The sequence below is a fragment of the Peromyscus eremicus genome, chromosome 17 (genome assembly GCF_949786415.1).
Source record: "Peromyscus eremicus chromosome 17, PerEre_H2_v1, whole genome shotgun sequence".
Taxonomy (NCBI): domain Eukaryota; kingdom Metazoa; phylum Chordata; class Mammalia; order Rodentia; family Cricetidae; genus Peromyscus; species Peromyscus eremicus.
In genome coordinates this window covers 34,291,892-34,309,511 of record NC_081433.1, presented here as the reverse complement: position 1 = coordinate 34,309,511, position 17,620 = coordinate 34,291,892, and the positions used below count along the sequence as shown (strand labels likewise).

Here is a 17,620-nt window from a genome sequence, read left to right as displayed (position 1 = left end):
AGGACTCACTAGGCTGTAAGTGAGGTATTGTTCAGAAAATGGTCTCATGGAAACCCGGGAACAAATCCACTTAGTCACCTTTCCCATTCCTGGCATGACTGGTCTTCTGCTAGCAGCACATCTCAGAGTCTGGCTTTCTATTGTCAGTAACCTCAGAGCCTACTACAGTTCTCTAACAACTTGGAAACTCAGTGTCCTCTTATATTCAAGAGAAACTCAAAATGTTTTGCAAATTCACCGCTAATGATCGGCTGAAAGACACAATGATGTTGATTATCATTTTAACATGATCGTTGCTATGTCCTTTAGTCAATGCTCTTCTGAACCCCGTACATTTTGTGAGATTGTAATTTAATTACATTTCTCCTTTCCCTTTCCTCCCTCCAAGACCTCCCATATTCCTGTCCCCACTTTCCTTCAAATTTATGGCCTCTTCTTCCCCTGACTGTTATTGCATGCTTACAACCACCTTAGTCCATATAATGATACTTGTATTTATGCTCTCAGGGCTGACTCTTTGCCACTTCACAATCATTTGATGTGATCTTCTATGGGGAAGACCACCTCTCCCTTCCAGTTCTCCTCCATTGCCTATACTCCTTTCTATGGTACTGAGGCCTTCTGGACTTATCCCTGACATGCTTTACATGTTAATTGGTATCATCTTTCTTCAGCTCATATTTGGGACCTCATGTGAACCCAGTACTTTTGTTTAAACTTTAAATCTTACACTCTTATGAAAAATTGTGGAGTTTGATTCAAATTGGCATTTACAGAATGAATAATTTCTGGAGGAAATAAATACATCAAACTGTTCCTTTTCTCTCCTATTTCAGGGACACAAATGCTTTATAGAAACATAAGCACTACACATACTCCTTTACATAAAGGAGTCTCAAGAACTCCTAGAAGAATTCATTCTCATTAAGTTTACCAGTAGGAAAGTTGAGAATTAGCAATCACCAGGTTAGTGTTATTGTTACTGGATTATAAATTAGGAAGCAAAAATTATTGTGAAATGAACACTTTGTAAGTCATGTAATATTTAATAGAACACACATATTGTAGTCTAAAAGTTAGCATACTATATCTGATCAAGCTTTTCATTGTCATAACTGGATCTTGTATAGAATGCACTTTAAAAGAATAACGATATGGGATGAACAATGAATGACAGCAAACTATGATGATACAGACAAATGAAGATGCCACGATGAAACTCATTACTGTGAAACTAATAAAACTTGGTCAGATAAGATTATTACTCCCTTTACTAATTTTATGTTGATATTATTAAGTATAAATAACTATACAAGGGAATATAGTAAATAAATAATCCATAAGTATATAAAAATAAGTATTGTATGTGAGCTATTTTGATTGCATGTTTGTTTCCTTTCCATTTAAAATCAAATAAATTTATTTATTTTCTTTTATACACTAGAATTTGTTATTTTTATGCTGACACAGAGTTGTACATCCTTTTGAGTATTCATGAAAAACTGACTCATTCATTTATAAAGTGTGATGACAAAATCTGGGTAATTGTCATTGTTATTCCCATAAGAATTATTATTTATTTGGTACAGAAAATTTCCAATTCCACTAGTCTTCATAAAATATATAAAAAATTATTGTAAAAACATTTGATATAGTTGTTCAAATTTGAAACTATTTGGCTAGAGGCTTTCTCCCTGCATATTCAATCTATTGGTGAAAGCTGGAGTTTTAAGCAACCTAATAACATATATTAATCTGACAATATCTGATTAGTATAGCTATGTATCCTGATATATGATGTACATTATTAATACATTTAAAGTTTCCCCAAATCCTGATATTTTTTACCATATATGATTTTGACTGTTGAATTGGGATTTTTCACTTATTTTTTTTTTGGCTCTTATAAATGGTATAAAACTTATAAAAAGACCATAGAAGCTGACAAATAGCATTGTAGTGCAAAGCCTGAACAACTATGAAGAGTCAAAGGAGTGTCCTAAAGATGGAAGGGTCAAAGAAGAACACTGGTGGGTGACAAGACAATTTTAATTAGTAAATAGACGTGTTACCACCATGTGTCCAAGCCATCCTGTTAAAAGCATTGGTTTCAGGTTATTGTTTTCCCAAGAATCAGTTACTGATTGCCAACAAAATGTATCCCTATTCTGCTATTTTATTCATGTCTCCTCTTCTAAGTTCTGTTTATGCCTTACTTTTTTATGACAGTTGTATGAAATAGATAAAGCATCTTTATGAGCAGTTGCAGTGTCTGATATATCCATTGGCCATTGAAAGACAAGAAGTGATAGACACGTGATTCCTTAGGCTATGGTGTAAAAGGGGTAGAAAAGTTCCTGTAGATTTGAATTATTTAAGAGTATTCCATAGTATTGTCCACTACTGAGGAAATGAACTGAGAAAAAGGGTGTAATATGAACAAAAGAACAGAGTTCAGCTGATGTTTACAATTTATATATAGTAAAGTAAAATGAATGTCATGAAATGGGGTTGGTCCATACTAGAGATACTGGAGGATATCAAATGACAGGGAGGAAACAGACTTACTCACATGGAAGAAGTCCTAATAAGTTTGGTTGAGATGAAAGAGGAATAGATGAAAAGAACCTCATCAGTTGCCAGGTTCTATGGACTGGGAAGCTTCTGTTGTTAGGTGCAGGATTCTAGAACCTTGTCCATGAGAGACAAAGGAGAGCCCTTGAGTTTCCTATATCATGAGTGGTCTCAGAAGACAGGTGTTACAAATGATTCCACAGCAGAGTCAGAACTAGAGCTATGGGCATCACTCCATCATGGTAAGTCTTCTAGAGGACAGAAGGACAGATGATTACCAGGAGAATAAAAATACATCCCCTAATTCTTTGCCAATTGTTTAAAATCGGGGGGATGGCATTTCCTTTAAATATCTACTGCTTTTCTCTCTTTCTTTGATGACTCTGTAGAGTTTTTCTCATTGTTCTTGTAGTTTGTTGTGACATTGGGCATTGTGATAGACAGTTCTACTCACAGGAAAATCAACGATATTAGTTTATTTGGAGATTAAAATGCATGCTCATTTTTAAAAAAAATGTTTCTGCTTTATATATAATGTTTGATATTGGATACTTGTATCAAGGAAACTGCTAGGTAGTCTAAGTTTCACTAAATTTTTTGAATTTTCATGGAAGTGCTGAACTTCATGAGAGTATTCCTTCATTTAGCCAGAAGATGTTTGTTTTTAAACATGGTCTCATCTAGTTCAGGCTGGTCCTGTGCTTGCTATGTAGTTCTGAACTACTGATGTTCTTGCCTTCAGCCCCTGAGTGCTGAAATTATAGACCTCAGAATAAGAAGCACAGCTTACTTTGCAGTTGGTATATTGCCTGTGTAGTGTGTAGAGTGCTGCGGTGTTCTTAATGTGGTTTAATGTTCTCTAGATAACAGGGAGCCTAAATGGTGAGTTTCTAGTTATTGATAAATTTGATGAAAATATAAGGGGAAAAAGCAATGAATAAAAGATGGCATTTTGGAGTTGCCTGGAAGACTGTTAATATCATTCTGAAAGTATTCAATTTTGTCAACACCTTTGGGCTCTAGAATCATTGTGTACAGTAATTTAATGAATACAAAGTCAGACTTGCACAATTATTCTTTCCAGTTTTTTTTCTGTTACACACTTTTGAAATATATATTTAATAAGGGATCCTGAGACTCACATTGACAGAACATTAAGAGTGCTACACTAAAACACATATAATACTTTTTGTTGTTGCTGTTGTTACAATACAAATCTAGGCATTCAAATAATTATGAAACATGAATCAAAACCATAATAGACAGTGACCTAGTATGTCAAATTTTTAATCACAAGTTCAAAGATATTGTCTTCAAAATCTGTTTTACTGGAGAATATCTCTTATGGCCTTTTAGCACTATTGTGTTGTAGCTCTCTTTTTTTCATAACTAGTTTTCTTCATGATTAGGACACTCTTGTTTCTAGGAAAATGAGCACACTGGATGGGAGAGAGACCTGAGCTGGTAAAGGATATGCATCAGAAACTTGACCACCTGAGTTTGAACACCAGCATATTCTAACAGCAGGCATTAGCAGCATGTGCTTGGACTCCTAGCAGTGTCAGGAGGCAGAGACAGGACAATAGCTGGGTCTATCTGTCCAGCCTGCTGAATCTCTTTAGTGAGCTTTAAGGCAATGCCAGACTCTATGACAAAAAGGAGGTTGGATAGTGACTTTGAAATGCTCCCTGAAGACAGTCCTTGTCCTAAACTCTCTCTCTCTCTCTCTCTCTCTCTCTCTCTCTCTCTCTCTCTCTCTCTCTCTCTCTCTCTCTCTCTCCCTCTCCCTCTCCCTCTCCCTCTCCCTCTCCCTCTCCCTCTCCCTCTCCCTCTCCCTCTCCCTCTCCCTCTCCCTCTCCTTTTAAACATGCATAATGAATTGATACATTTTCCCACCTGTCTTCATGGCTTCCAAGTCCTATGTTGTAGCTCCCATACTGTCCAGTTGCTGACCTCATAATTTTCTACAAGTCCTTTTTTCAAATCATGATTTTCATACCTCATATCTTCTCTGGAATATATTCATATTTTATAGTTAAATAACTACAGTTCCCTGGTATATTTCACATTGACCAGTGGAAGTCAACCACCATTTTAAAAAATAAGGGTCTTTCTCTCCCTCTCTGTCTTCCTCTCTGTCTCTCCCTCTTTCTCTCCCCCCTCTCTCAATCTCTCTCACTCTCACAAACACAAACACCCCCACACACACAAAGATACAATCTCACATACACACTCACACAAAAATATCTAAAGAAACACACAAACACCCAAAAACCAACCAAAAATATAAGTGTAAAAAGTAAAACATAGAATCAATGTATATGCCTCCACACAACCACCATTCTAGGATGAACTCTGTCCTACATTCATACAGAGAAGTACATGTACTATGAACTGGCACACAATCCATACAACCTGGGCATTCATGCCTAGAATACACATACACTAAAATCCAAATGAGAAAAATGTTTGTCTTGAAACAATTTCCTTTCACCCATGGCAATAAAAAGGCATAGACTGAAATGAGCATCCAACCTGTACTTAATAAGCCAGATTTCAGTCTAGCTTTACAATGTAACTCATTGTTGAGGAATGATCTTTCTATACACTGTGAAGATGTGTGTTTGCCAATGTGACTTCTGATTGGTTGGATAAAATGCTGAATGTCCAGTAGGTAGGCAGGAAGAGGTGAGGTGGAAATTCAGAGCAGAGAGAAATGAAGAGGGGATGAATTTAGGGCCAGGGGAGGGACATAACGGGAGCCAGAGAGGAAGCAGGACATGCAGAAGGAGAGGTGAAAGCCACGAGCCATGTGGCAGCAAGTAGATTAGTAGAAATGGGTTATTTTAAATTATAAGAGTTAGATGCAAGCATATGTTAAGGTCAAGCTTTCATAATTAATAACAAGTCTTTGTGTTATGATTTTTGGACTGGCAGTCCAAGAAAGCCTGCTACAAATCACCATTACAGAAATGCAATAATAAAAACTATAAACAAAACAAAAACATACAACACCCATTTTAGATGAGGATTCTTCCGGTTGTTGTGGAATGTTATAAAATGATAACATTTAGAAACAACATGGAAAGGCAAAATAATTTTAAAATGGGGACTGCATAAAAAATATACCTCTATAGCAACAAAAATACTTCAATCAAACTTAACAGAAAATACAAGCATACTGTTCATATACCTTGAACTAATATCCAATCCATTTTAGTACATACTCTATAATTTTCTTCTACCTGACTTGCTCATACTTTACTATACATGGGTCTGTCTTTCTTTGCCTAGTATCTTTTATTTATGATGCTCTGATAGATAAACTCTGAAAAAATACATACCAGTAAAACATGAAAGAGACAATTTGAAGACATAGACTACAGGGATTTCTGCTCCTCATTGGTTCTCACAAGGATATGGTGGCTCTGGCTGAGATGCTGGTGCAGGTGAGGATAACTTGCCTGCAAATTTGGCTATGAAGGTCGCTTTTCTTTTCTGTATGGCTAAAAGCTTGATATGCTCAATGCAACACCCTCCCCCTACTAGTGGTTATATATACTCATGGGTCATTAACATGAATAGAGATAGAATTTTACAGGCTGGTTGTCTTATACCCTATGTTTGGAGGCCAGAGATATATTATCACCATGAAGCTCAAAATATACTTGATACCCAAATACTTCTCATGGTCTATCTACACTGACCAAGGTTATGTCCTTGAGGAACAACCTTAGTACAGAAAGACTGCTATTACCATGACTAGGTGATGAAAACTCTGAATCCATGGTTGCTCTAACCACCCATTTGGAAGCTTTACAAGGCATGCTGGAGATAAGTAGCATGATTTATGACATCATGAATTATGCCCAAGAACCCTTCTTCCATACTTCCAAAGTGAAGCAAAACAGCTATGAGAACCAGTAGGCTCATAAAAAGATTATTGAATATTTTGTGGTATTAGGTAATAAACAATTTGTTTACATGGGAAGTATTACAACCTATCAGAATCAAGCATTATCAGAATATAGTATCAGTGGAATGAGTGGTTATTACGTTCAAACAGGTGTTTTTACTGATGTATTTTTAGGTGGACCTAGATCTAGACTGAACAAAATCTGCTATAAGTATAAGGAAGAATATATCAAGTCTTAAAAGATTTTTACAATTTGAATAGAAAAAAAACATGCAGCATCACAGGCATGATGTCATATATCTGTGGGCAAGGCAAGGCTATCCTGGTTATTTAGTACTAGCCAATGTTGAAACAGTGTTCAAAATCAAAATTGTAGAGTCAACATTTTCCTCTCATACTCACTGGGTTATCTAACCTACACTATAATACATGAGCTGGGTCATAATTTGGGCATAAGTCATGACTGTACTTATTGTAAATGTGGGAGGAAAACTGCACAATGGCCCCGGGGGGAAAAAACATTGTCCAATAGATTCAGCAGCAGCAATTATGCTTGGTTATGGAACAACATTTTCAGGAGACATGTTTAAACAACTTAACACTTGAAGAAAGTCTAGTGACATAGAAGCTCTGTGATATAGTTAGACTGAAGACAGAGAGCAGTGCCTTCGTGGATCATCTGATTCCTGAAAAAGTGACTCTTGCTGTCAAGAGGGCTGCCTTTGGGAACCTGATGCTCTCTTTACTGATGAGTTTGTTTTTGTTTTTTCAAGACAGGGTTTCTCTGTGTAGCTTTGCGCCTTTCCTGGATCTCACTCTGTAGACCAGGCTGGCCTCGAACTCACAAAGATCCACCTGGCTCTGCCTCCAGATTGTTGGGATTAAAGATGTGTGCCACCACTGCCGGGCCTGATTTTCATTCTTACCCAGGCCCCAGGGGATAATTTTTGATGGAAGGATTTGTTTTGTTGATGTTTAGTTTCTTGAATTCTTTGTATAATCTGAACAGTAATCCTCTGTGAAATATATAACACACAAAATATTTCTCTTATTCTACAGAAACTTGATTGATATTTTATTATATAAAAGATTTTTGTTTTTATGGGGCCATATATGTACACTGCTGGTCATATTTCCTGAGTAATCAGTTTAATTTACAAAATCCTTAACTCTGCCAGTGTTAAAGGTTACTTCCTGCAATTTAGTTCTATTAGTTGCAGAGTTTTAGACACTCCAGGAAAACATTGGTCCATTTGGAGTGTTGTATTTTGGGTTTTATTTCAATGCAGTATGAGACATAAGGATTTTTTCCAGTCCTATATAAATATATCTGTTGTTGTCAGCATCATTTGTTAAACATTCTGGCTTTTCTCCAGTGCTGTGAGTTTGGGCATCTGTTTCAAAAGCAAGTGGCTGTAGTTGTGGGAACACATCTTTGTGTCTCCTGTGCTATTAGAATATACTTCTGTTGTTCTCTCAGCAACACAGTGCTTTTGTCACTCTGGCTCTGTGATATAGTTTTAAATTAGGTATGATGATGCCTTAGGCAATGTTGTTTTTACTTGGGTTTGCATTGGCTATCCAGGCTCTACTGTGCTTCCATATCGATTTTAATATTATGTTGCCAGTTCTATGAAGAATTTCACTGAAATTTTAATGGGAACTGCAATGAATTTGCAGGGGGCTTTTGGTTTGATGGTCATTCATGTTATTTGAATCCATAATCATGAGAGGTCTAGAGAGGTGGAAACCTATCTTCCTCAATGTTTTTCCTCATTTACAAAGTTGTTCATTGTAGAGGCTTTTCACTTCTGGCTAGAACTATTTCAAGCTCGTTTGATCTTTTGAAGCTATTTTGAATGGAATCTTTGTGTGGTTTTCTTATTAGTGTGGTTGTCATTTATAAAGGAGTTTGTTTGCATCCAGGCACATTGAAACACATTATCTGTCATTTTTGTCTTGCTGATTCCTGTATTCACTTTCCCTTTGATCTTTTGAAGTTATATTATAGCATGTGATTGGATCATCATATTTTAGTTAAAATTTATTGGTGATTTTTGCTTTACTTTATCTGTGTAACAGGCCCCCAGACCTTAGTACAACTTCATGATTGAAGTGCCATTTAGACTGTAAAGCTCAGCATGTAGACAGCACCACCTGCCAAAACTAAAACAAAGACCTAATCCATGGAAGTCCATATACTTTTAGGAAAGTCTCAAAATGTACTGATGTACTAAACTTGCTGTTTTTAACTTCTGATGTTCTACTTCTGACTAACTGTTATTGTTAACTGGAATATGTCAACTCAGAAAAAGGGTTTTGTGCTTAAAAGCTCATTCTGATAGAGGCTCAGTATATACTGGGATCCTGAACACCCAGTATAGTCAAACAGACTTTCTATTGGCTTTAACCCATGTTCAAACAGTTGTATCTGGTATATACCCCACAGCAATATAAATTTTTCTTTTGGTTTAATATTTTGTTTTGTTTTGTTTTGTTTTGTTTTGTTTTGTTTTGAGAAGCCCTCTTGAAGCCCATTGGGTGTTAGTAATGTCTACAACATTTTCATTAGGTTTTGAGACAGGCTCTCTTTCTGAACTTTATTCAACCCATTTCTCTAAGAAATGCTGGCAAGAAACCCATGGAATCTGCCTGCTTTACCTAACTTCAAAGGGCTAGTGTACCATTTCCAACTTCCTGTCTTGGTTCTGGAAATATAAATTCAGGAGTTTCTTGTATTGATATATTGATGTTGCAAACACTTTATCCACAGCCCCTGGTCTTGGTGAGAGGTTTTTTTTTTCATTTATTAATTACTCATGCATTGTATTTTGGTCACATAATTCCCCTTACTTAAACTAATTCCAGATTCCCTGAAGCACATGAAAATTCTTATTTTTCTCATAAAAAGTCAAAGTCAACACTAAAATTTCCCCCCTCTCTCTTGTTCTCTCTCTATATATATCTCTCTATCTCATACACACATACACACACAAACCAAAAAAAAAAAAACCCTGGAGTCTATTTGGTATTGTCCAGCTATGCCTGAGCATTTGTGCCTTTCTGGATAGTAGCTGACATACACAATGTCATTCTATTGATTTTTTTTTCTCTCCAAGAAGCTATTAACTGCAAATAGCTTCCTGGGTAGGGGTGGAACTTTGTACTCATTTCCCATTATTCCTGCTGAGATTTCGTTTATTTGAAGTTGTGCAGAATTTTGGTGTGCTATCTCCATCTCTGTAAGTTCTTGTATGCACCAGCCAAGCTGTGTCTATCTATAAACTGCTGATTCCTTGGAATCATCCACCTCCTCTAGTTCTTATAATCTCTCTGCCTTCTCTTCTCTATAGGTCCCTGAACACTGAGTGTAGGAGAATGATATAGCCATCTATGGCTGTGTGCCCCAAAGTCCCAAACTTTCTGCATGATGTCTAATCATGGGTCTCTCTGTTAATTGCCAGCTACTACAAGAAGAAGCTTCTCTGATGAAAGTTCAGTCGTGTAGTGATCTACATACATAGGAGAGTATCATTGGAAGTCATTTTACTGCTATGTTCTTCAAGCATAATATTTATTACAGGATTTCCCCTTGAACTCATGACCTATCTGACCACAGGTTTTGACCACGTTAGCCATGTCAGAGTTTTTGAGTATTATATAGCATTACCATATAATGAGGGATTCTCATGATGTGGGCATTAAAGGCAATAACAACTGGGTGGTTTACACCTGTAACATTTGTAGCTGTATTGCACCAGGGAATATATTGTGCCAGGAAGTTGCTATTGGAGCTCACGAGGTCCATAGTTGGAGAGACTGGTAACTTCCAGCACTATGAACACTAGTCAAAAGGAGGAAAGATTCTAATTGGACACTAGCCCCATTTCTCCTTATCTGATGACATGGTATGTTTTATCTTCAGCAATATTCTTACCATTAGGTTGTGAAGTATAACAAATGGCGCTGGCAATAGCCTAGAATATCTGAATTTTTTTGTGGGACCCTATTAGACAACAAACATTCAAAAGGATGAAATCCATTGTTGGTGCTGGGAATGCAATTGGGATGAATGAAATGTCTATTTAGGGCATTGTATCACTCATTGTATGTTAACTCTATATGAACTCTATATAAATTTTAGGAAGCATTTATAGTGGGTTTCCATTTGTAATTGGATTTAAGATACACTTCATGATAGTGAACCCATATTTGATATTGTTTATGTGGCCAAGAATCTTAGACTAGAAGTCATGGGAACTAGATGGAAACATACTACTATGGTTCTAATAAAATAATATTACAAGAAAATGACTCCTAATAACATACTATATCTATAGTTCAGAGTGTCACTCAACCCTCATCAAAGAGCTTCTTCATGCACTGGATGGTAAATAGCACAGAGATCCACAACAATAGAAAGCTATAAAGTTGGAAGTCTCAGTCCTAAAGGGGATATCTTTATCAAACCCCTCCCCTCAAGACTTAGAGATCTATGTGCAGAGGGAAATGGAAAGATTCTAAGAGTCAGAAGTGATAGATGACTTTATGAAACTTGAATTCTCCACATATAATAAGACAGACACACATATGAACTCACAAAACTGTGAAAACAAGACTTACACAAGCTCAAGCCACAGAGAATCTCATCAGGAAGGAGAAGTGGGCACAAAGTCCCATCACTAAAAAAATATGATCAAAAGATATTTTCTGGAAAAAAATTAAATGAAAGATTGTGAAGCTCCACCCCTAGGCAGGAAGCTCTCTGTAAGTGGAAACTGCTAAGAGTAAGGAAATTGGTTTTCTTCAGTGGAGGGAAACAGAGATATATTAACCCCACTCACTGACTCACTCAAGGGCAGACCTGATGATGGCAAGCACAAACTGGACTCCAGGTTTTCTGCAGTGTTTCTTTTTTTATTTGTTTGTTTGTATTTATTAGAGAGAAACAACATGAAGTTGGGTAGATTGGAAGGGAGAAGGGTTCTGGGAGAATTGAAGGGTGAGGAAGAACATAATATAAAGTGTAAAATCCTCAAAGAAATTAATAAGTAAAAATGATGGAAGGGTCAATGCAGCACACTGGCAGGTCACCAAGCTTCCTGACACTGGCAACCTTAATTAAGGAATACACTTGTTTCTACCATTTGCCTTCAACAATTTATAAAATATGCTTGTCTCAGATTGATATTTTCTCAGCTGTCTACCAAAGAAATTTAATCCTACACAGTTACCCCTACAATTCTAAATTCACGAATTAGTTTTAATAGTTGTTTTATAAAGTAGACAAAGCATCTACATCTACATGAGCAAGAGCGCAATGTCTCTGAGATACTTATGACCACAGACAGGAAACTAATAGCAGACACTGATTCTTTGGAACAGAGGTTCTCAATGCTCCTAATGCTAAAGAGAAGATCTTGTAGCTAGACACAGGGATCTAGGGCCTTGTCCATGAGAGACAAAGAAAGAAAAGTATTCATGGTCTCTTATGCATTCTCAAACAAATGAAAAAGAACAAAAAAAACAACAAAAAAAACCTTTGCTCCTAAGATGGGCTTTTCAAATGCTTCATGAGCAAGGACATAACTAGAAGTAACCATGGGCATCACTGCATCTGGTGGTAAGTCTTTTAGGACATTTATTGTAAAGGATAGAAGCAAAAAATTCCCTTAATTCCCTTCCAGTTGTTCAGATCTGGGGATGGCATTTCCTTTAATTATTTCCAATCCCTTCAAGTTTATCATGATGACTCTAGAGTGTTTACTGTGATAATTACATCCCAAACTGTACAGAACTTGTGTGGTAAATGGTTAGCTATTGGTGAATTTGATCAAGTTATGGGGAGAAAAAAAGGTAGGGTAAAAGATGATATCTGAGAGTCATCTTGAAATCTCTGTTGTTATAGATGCACCATATTTTGGATGAAAATATTATCATTTCTCCATAGTTCTGGATGCTGGAATTATTGCTAACAGGAACTAAATTAATACAAGTCTATACTTGCTGAACTATTCCTTAATGTGTTTCTGTTAACCTTCTGTTGGTTACTCGAGTTTTAGTCATTAATTCTGACATACATTTGTTGGTACGATTTTAATATTTTTATATTAGGAATAAATAATTCCTTTCCATGTATCATCAACCTACATGCTATAAGAATTATTAAGTGTAAATTAAAACTTTTATGAATAATGAATATTCATGTTGGGATTTTAGACATAATTCCACAATATTGTCCTTAAATATCTTTATAAATGATTTTACTGTTGTAGGCTCTTGGCACTGTAGTTGGTAACACAATTTATACCTTACTTGACTACTTTTTTCAAATAATTATACACTAAGATGAGGACCCAGGACAAGTTAGATAGTTTGATTGGTAAAGTGAACGCTTCACGAGCAGAGGAATGTGAGACTGATCCTCAGCAACAATATAAAAGCCTGGTTTAGTGGTCTGTACGTGCAGTGCCAACAACGGAGAGGCAGAGATATGCAGATTACTAAGGCTTACTCTCCCCTCTTTAGTGAGTGCCATGTAAAAGATGAACTTTGTGTCAGAAACCAAGGTGGAGAGTGACATAGGAAAGATATCCAAGACTAACTCTTGAACTCTACATTAATACACACACACACACACACACACACACACACACACACACAACTACATGTACTCACAAACTCACATCAATTCAAACTTATAACAACTGGATAAAATATTAAAATGTGAAAAATAAAAGTCTTAAGAAAGTATATGATTTTGAGGAACCAATTTAGGATGAGCTATGGCCTCCACACATATGTTAACAGGCACACAAGCTTCACTTCACTACTGTACACACTCACATTCACTAATAATAATACCTAAGAAAGAAAATGAAAAATACACATGAGAAAACTGTTCAGTGTGAGAGAGGCTTCTGACACCCATGGCTTTGCCAAAGCAATGATAGAAAGGAACATAAATGTACTCAATCAGCAGGAAAAGGTTTAGTGTTTTCTAATTTAAATTAATGTCATTGAACTACAAGAGCTAATATGAAATTATTTTTCAGCTTATGAAATCGTTAACGGCTATTGAGGAAAATTTGAAAATTAAAACATTCAGAAACAATGTGGAATAGAGGGCAAGTTATTAAAAGCTGGTAGTGTATTAGAAATCAATTTGCACAGGAACAAGTATACTTTACAACAATCAATCAGAATCTCCATGAACACTGTTGACACACCTTGGAATATAAACTGATGTAAGCCCAATTCTTGCTATTTTATTTTCTAACCTGACTTCATCATGATTTACTTATATTTGCCCTTTGTTTAACTATTTCCTTTAGTCTTGATGCTCTGATTGATCAATTCTGCCAGAAGACACACCATTAAAGACCAGTGCTGCATGCAACCAGACAAAGTGAGGACTAAGAGAGCAAAGCCCTCTGGTGTCTGTGGGTGAAGCCCTGGTCCATGAGAGAATCATGTTCCTTCAGCTCTGCCTGTGGATGTTGCTCTTACTCTCTGCATGGTCACCAACTGTACATGCTAGGTACAGTAGCCCTCCAGAAGTAGTGATACCCTTGAGGATCACTGACCCTAGTACACATGATGTTTCCCCAGACTGGCTCTCTTATAGCCTGCGCTTTGGAGGAGAGAGACATATTATCACCATGAAACCCACAAAATACTTTGTATCCCGGAACTTCCTACTGTTCACTTACACTGACCAAGATGATCTCCTTGTAGAACAGCCTTTTGTTCAGAATGACTGCTACTACCATGGTTATGTAGATGGAGAACCTGAGTCCATGCTCATTATTAACACCTGTTTTGGGAGTTTGCAAGGCATAATAGAGATAAATGGCACAGTTTATGAAATCATGCCCAAGAACCAAACATCCACATTTGAACATCTGGTATACAAAATAGACAGTGAGGACTCAGAATCATTTTCTATGAGATGTGGGTTAACAGATGAAGAGATAGCACGACAAATGAAGATTCAAGAAAGCAAAGACTCCACACTTATGCAAAGCCAATATGAGAATTGGTGGACCCACCACAAGTATCTTGAATATTATGTGGCAGTAGATAATAAACGATATGTTTACAAAAATAATAATGTCACAGCTTGTATGCAGGAAATGTTGCAAGTTGTCAATGGAATAAATGGTTATTATCTTCAGATAGATATTGAGGTGGTTTTAACTACCCTGGAAGTTTGGACTCAAACAAACCATGTCAATGTATCAGAATCTATAGGTATTGTCCTATCCAATTTCTGTGCTTGGAAGAGGAGTAACATTGACAATCGCATTAGAAATGATATTGCACATCTTTTTGCCAGGCAAGGATACGGCATGTACTTAGGGCTAGCTTATGTAGGTACAATTTGCTCAAATTCTAATTGTGCAGTTAACAGTTTTACGACAGATTCACTTCAAAGCATGGCATTCATTATAGCACATGAGATGGGTCATAATTTGGGTATGCATCATGATGATAAATTCTGTACTTGTGGGTTATCAAACTGCATAATGGCTGCATATCAATCTAATTCCCCTAGATTCAGCAACTGCAGTTATGAGAATATGTATTCAGTGATTAACAGAAGAAATTGTTTATACAATATTCCAGATATAGAAGTAAAATTAAACCTCACCTCGTGTGGGAATAGTTTAGTTGAAGAAGGAGAGCAGTGTGACTGTGGATCCTCTGAATCATGTCAGAGTGATGCATGCTGTACCGAAGAGTGTGTGTTCAAACCTGATGCTGAATGTGCTTTTGGACTTTGTTGCAAAGATTGCAAGTTCATTCCAGCAGGCACCGTGTGTAGAGAAAAAAAAAATGAATGTGACCTTCCAGAGTGGTGTCATGGAACTTCAGCTGAGTGTCCAGAAGATGTATACATGGAAGATGGAACTTCTTGTGGAGATGATGGTTACTGCTATAATAAGACATGTCCTAAACGCAAAGAACACTGTCAGAGTATTTTTGGTGACAGTGCCAAGAGTGCAGATGAGACTTGCTACATGGAAATGAACAGAAGGGGTGACCGTTTTGGTAACTGTGGTAACGATAGCCGTAACTACAGAAGATGTAATAATACTGATGTACTCTGTGGACGAATTCAGTGTGAAAATGTAGAAGAGATTCCACAGAGGAGAAACCATGAAACAGTGCATTGGACTCACTTCAATGATGTCACCTGCTGGAGTACGGACTACCATTTTGGAATTACCACAGAGGACGTCGGAGCAGTGAGAGATGGCACAACTTGTGGTCCAAGCTATATGTGCATTGATAGGAAGTGTATCCCTAACCCTTTTTTGTTTAATAACTGTTCGGCCCAATGCAATAACCAAGGAGTGTGCAACAATAAACAACACTGCCATTGCGATGAGGAATGGGAGCCACCAGACTGTCTACTAAGTGGCTATGGAGGTAGTATAGACAGTGGACCAGCACCAAAGATAGAACGTAGGAGAAAGAGGAAGAGTAGGAATTTAATGCTACCTCTTTTAATTCTTTTTTTGGTTTTGTTATTTCTCTTGGCTTGTCTAATCACAAGAAGGAAATCAGACCAAGAAATTGAACCAGAACAAATGTCAGAGACAAAACCTGAACCTGATGAACCTGGATCTGAGAGAGAAGGTAGCATTAAAATTAAACATAAGGCTTCATCTAAGAAACATGAGAAAAGTGAAAAGAGAAAAAGTGAGAAGCGTAAAAGTAAAAAAGACCACAAAAAGAAAAAATAAGAAAATATTTACTCTCTGGGAAATCCATCATTTATTAACTTGTAGACTTTTGAACCTAGTAGTATCACTGTGTGTGTAAGAAAACCAAGGCCAGAAATTTTGGAGACCTCCTTGTTTGGATATCAAAACCATTCACCATCAAATAAAAGGAGGTCCTATCGCATTCATATTTTATTTTATTTTCATCATTTTGTTGCTGTATTTTTAATGGAATTGATATCTGTCGGCCATTAGCATACATCCAACTCATGGTCTTCTGTATGTGTTTCTTTGCATTTATTTTCTCTCAGCTCTAAAGCCCTTCCCCTTTTCAGTCTGCTTTGTCACATAGCAAGAAGGAACCTGCAAATACCATTTCCTCATGGGAATTCCTGTCTGCTAGAACCTGCCCTTTAGGAGAGCCAGAGTGAGATCTGAAACTTGAGGGAATGGTTTCAGGTTCTGAGGAAGGTTGATGTAGTCTCGGCTCACACCTTGATGGAATCAGAGGCTCTCAGTATGCAGACGATTTTAACACAGATTTGAAAACTCAAAAACAGATCTGTCCTAGTTAAGTAATTATTGTTATTAGAAAACACCATTACCAAAGCAAATCAGAGTGGAAAAATGTAACACAAATTGGTAAACAGTTTTATTAATAAAAAATCTGGAGCCAGATATTGGGGTAAAAGCTGAAAGATCAGAGGAATAGAACAAGCAAGCCACAAGTTCTTACTGCTACTTGGAATCCTCACCCAAGAAAGCTACTTCCTGCACATTCACACCTTATATACTTTTCTGTGACCTCCCATCTTACTTCCTTTCTCTGCCCAACTACATCACTTCCTCTTTCTGTCCTGCTCTATCACTTCCTGTCTGTCTCTACAGAACTTCAGAACTCTAAAACAGCTGTAACCAAACCATTCCAATCTTGAGGGATAATTCTATTACAAGTTGACCACAATTTTAACATCTGCTTTACAGAGAATGCATACCATTTGAGACTATAGCTTCCTTGAATCTCCTCAAATCTAATATTTGCATGGGAGTCCAATCAGCTCGTACACTTTTTGAGCGTTTGGCAGTTCCTGTACGGTTACCGGATAGATGAAGATTGAATGTTTGAAAGCCTTAGGCTGTTTCTCCATAACCATATAATGCAATGCTGAGATAGGTTTACATTTAAATTTTTCTGTCTAGGTCTGAATACTTCTATGATCTGTTTTAACAAGTTTTTCTAAAACTTTTATCTTGACACTCATTTCAACCAAACTTTTTAATGATAAAAAATGATCAAACAAATAATATTCATAATTGATATTATATAAATCCCATCAACACTAATTACCCTCTATTTATTAGTTCCATTTCAGACCACCTAATGTGTTATCAAACAGAG

The 17,620-nt window shown here is 36.8% G+C and overlaps 1 protein-coding gene and 1 long non-coding RNA gene across 6 annotated transcripts in view; one reads left to right on the top strand and one right to left on the bottom strand.

Moving 5' to 3' along the window:
* LOC131894555 (uncharacterized) overlaps window positions 1-2,693 on the bottom strand; it is a 68,367-nt gene extending 65,674 nt beyond the window's left edge. For 2 of the 3 annotated variants that reach the window (XR_009374943.1, XR_009374944.1), the window contains exon 1: window positions 2,573-2,693. This is a non-coding gene — a long non-coding RNA (uncharacterized LOC131894555). Of the gene's footprint in view, window positions 1-2,568 lie in introns of all 3 variants that reach the window. The other variant, XR_009374945.1, reaches the window with a different exon arrangement.
* LOC131894553 (disintegrin and metalloproteinase domain-containing protein 26A-like) overlaps window positions 1-16,409 on the top strand; it is a 47,030-nt gene extending 30,621 nt beyond the window's left edge. The window contains exons 1-2 of one of the 3 annotated variants that reach the window (XR_009374942.1): window positions 2,306-2,816; window positions 11,433-11,575. Coding sequence is in view for 2 of the 3 variants with exons in the window: in XM_059244840.1 (XP_059100823.1) it covers window positions 13,963-16,242 (2,280 nt within the window). In the remaining variant the exon portion in view is untranslated. Of the gene's footprint in view, window positions 1-2,305; window positions 2,817-11,432; window positions 11,576-13,824 lie in introns of those variants that run through there. The other 2 variants (XM_059244839.1, XM_059244840.1) reach the window with 2 other exon arrangements.
* The last annotated feature ends 1,211 nt before the right edge of the window (window positions 16,410-17,620 follow it).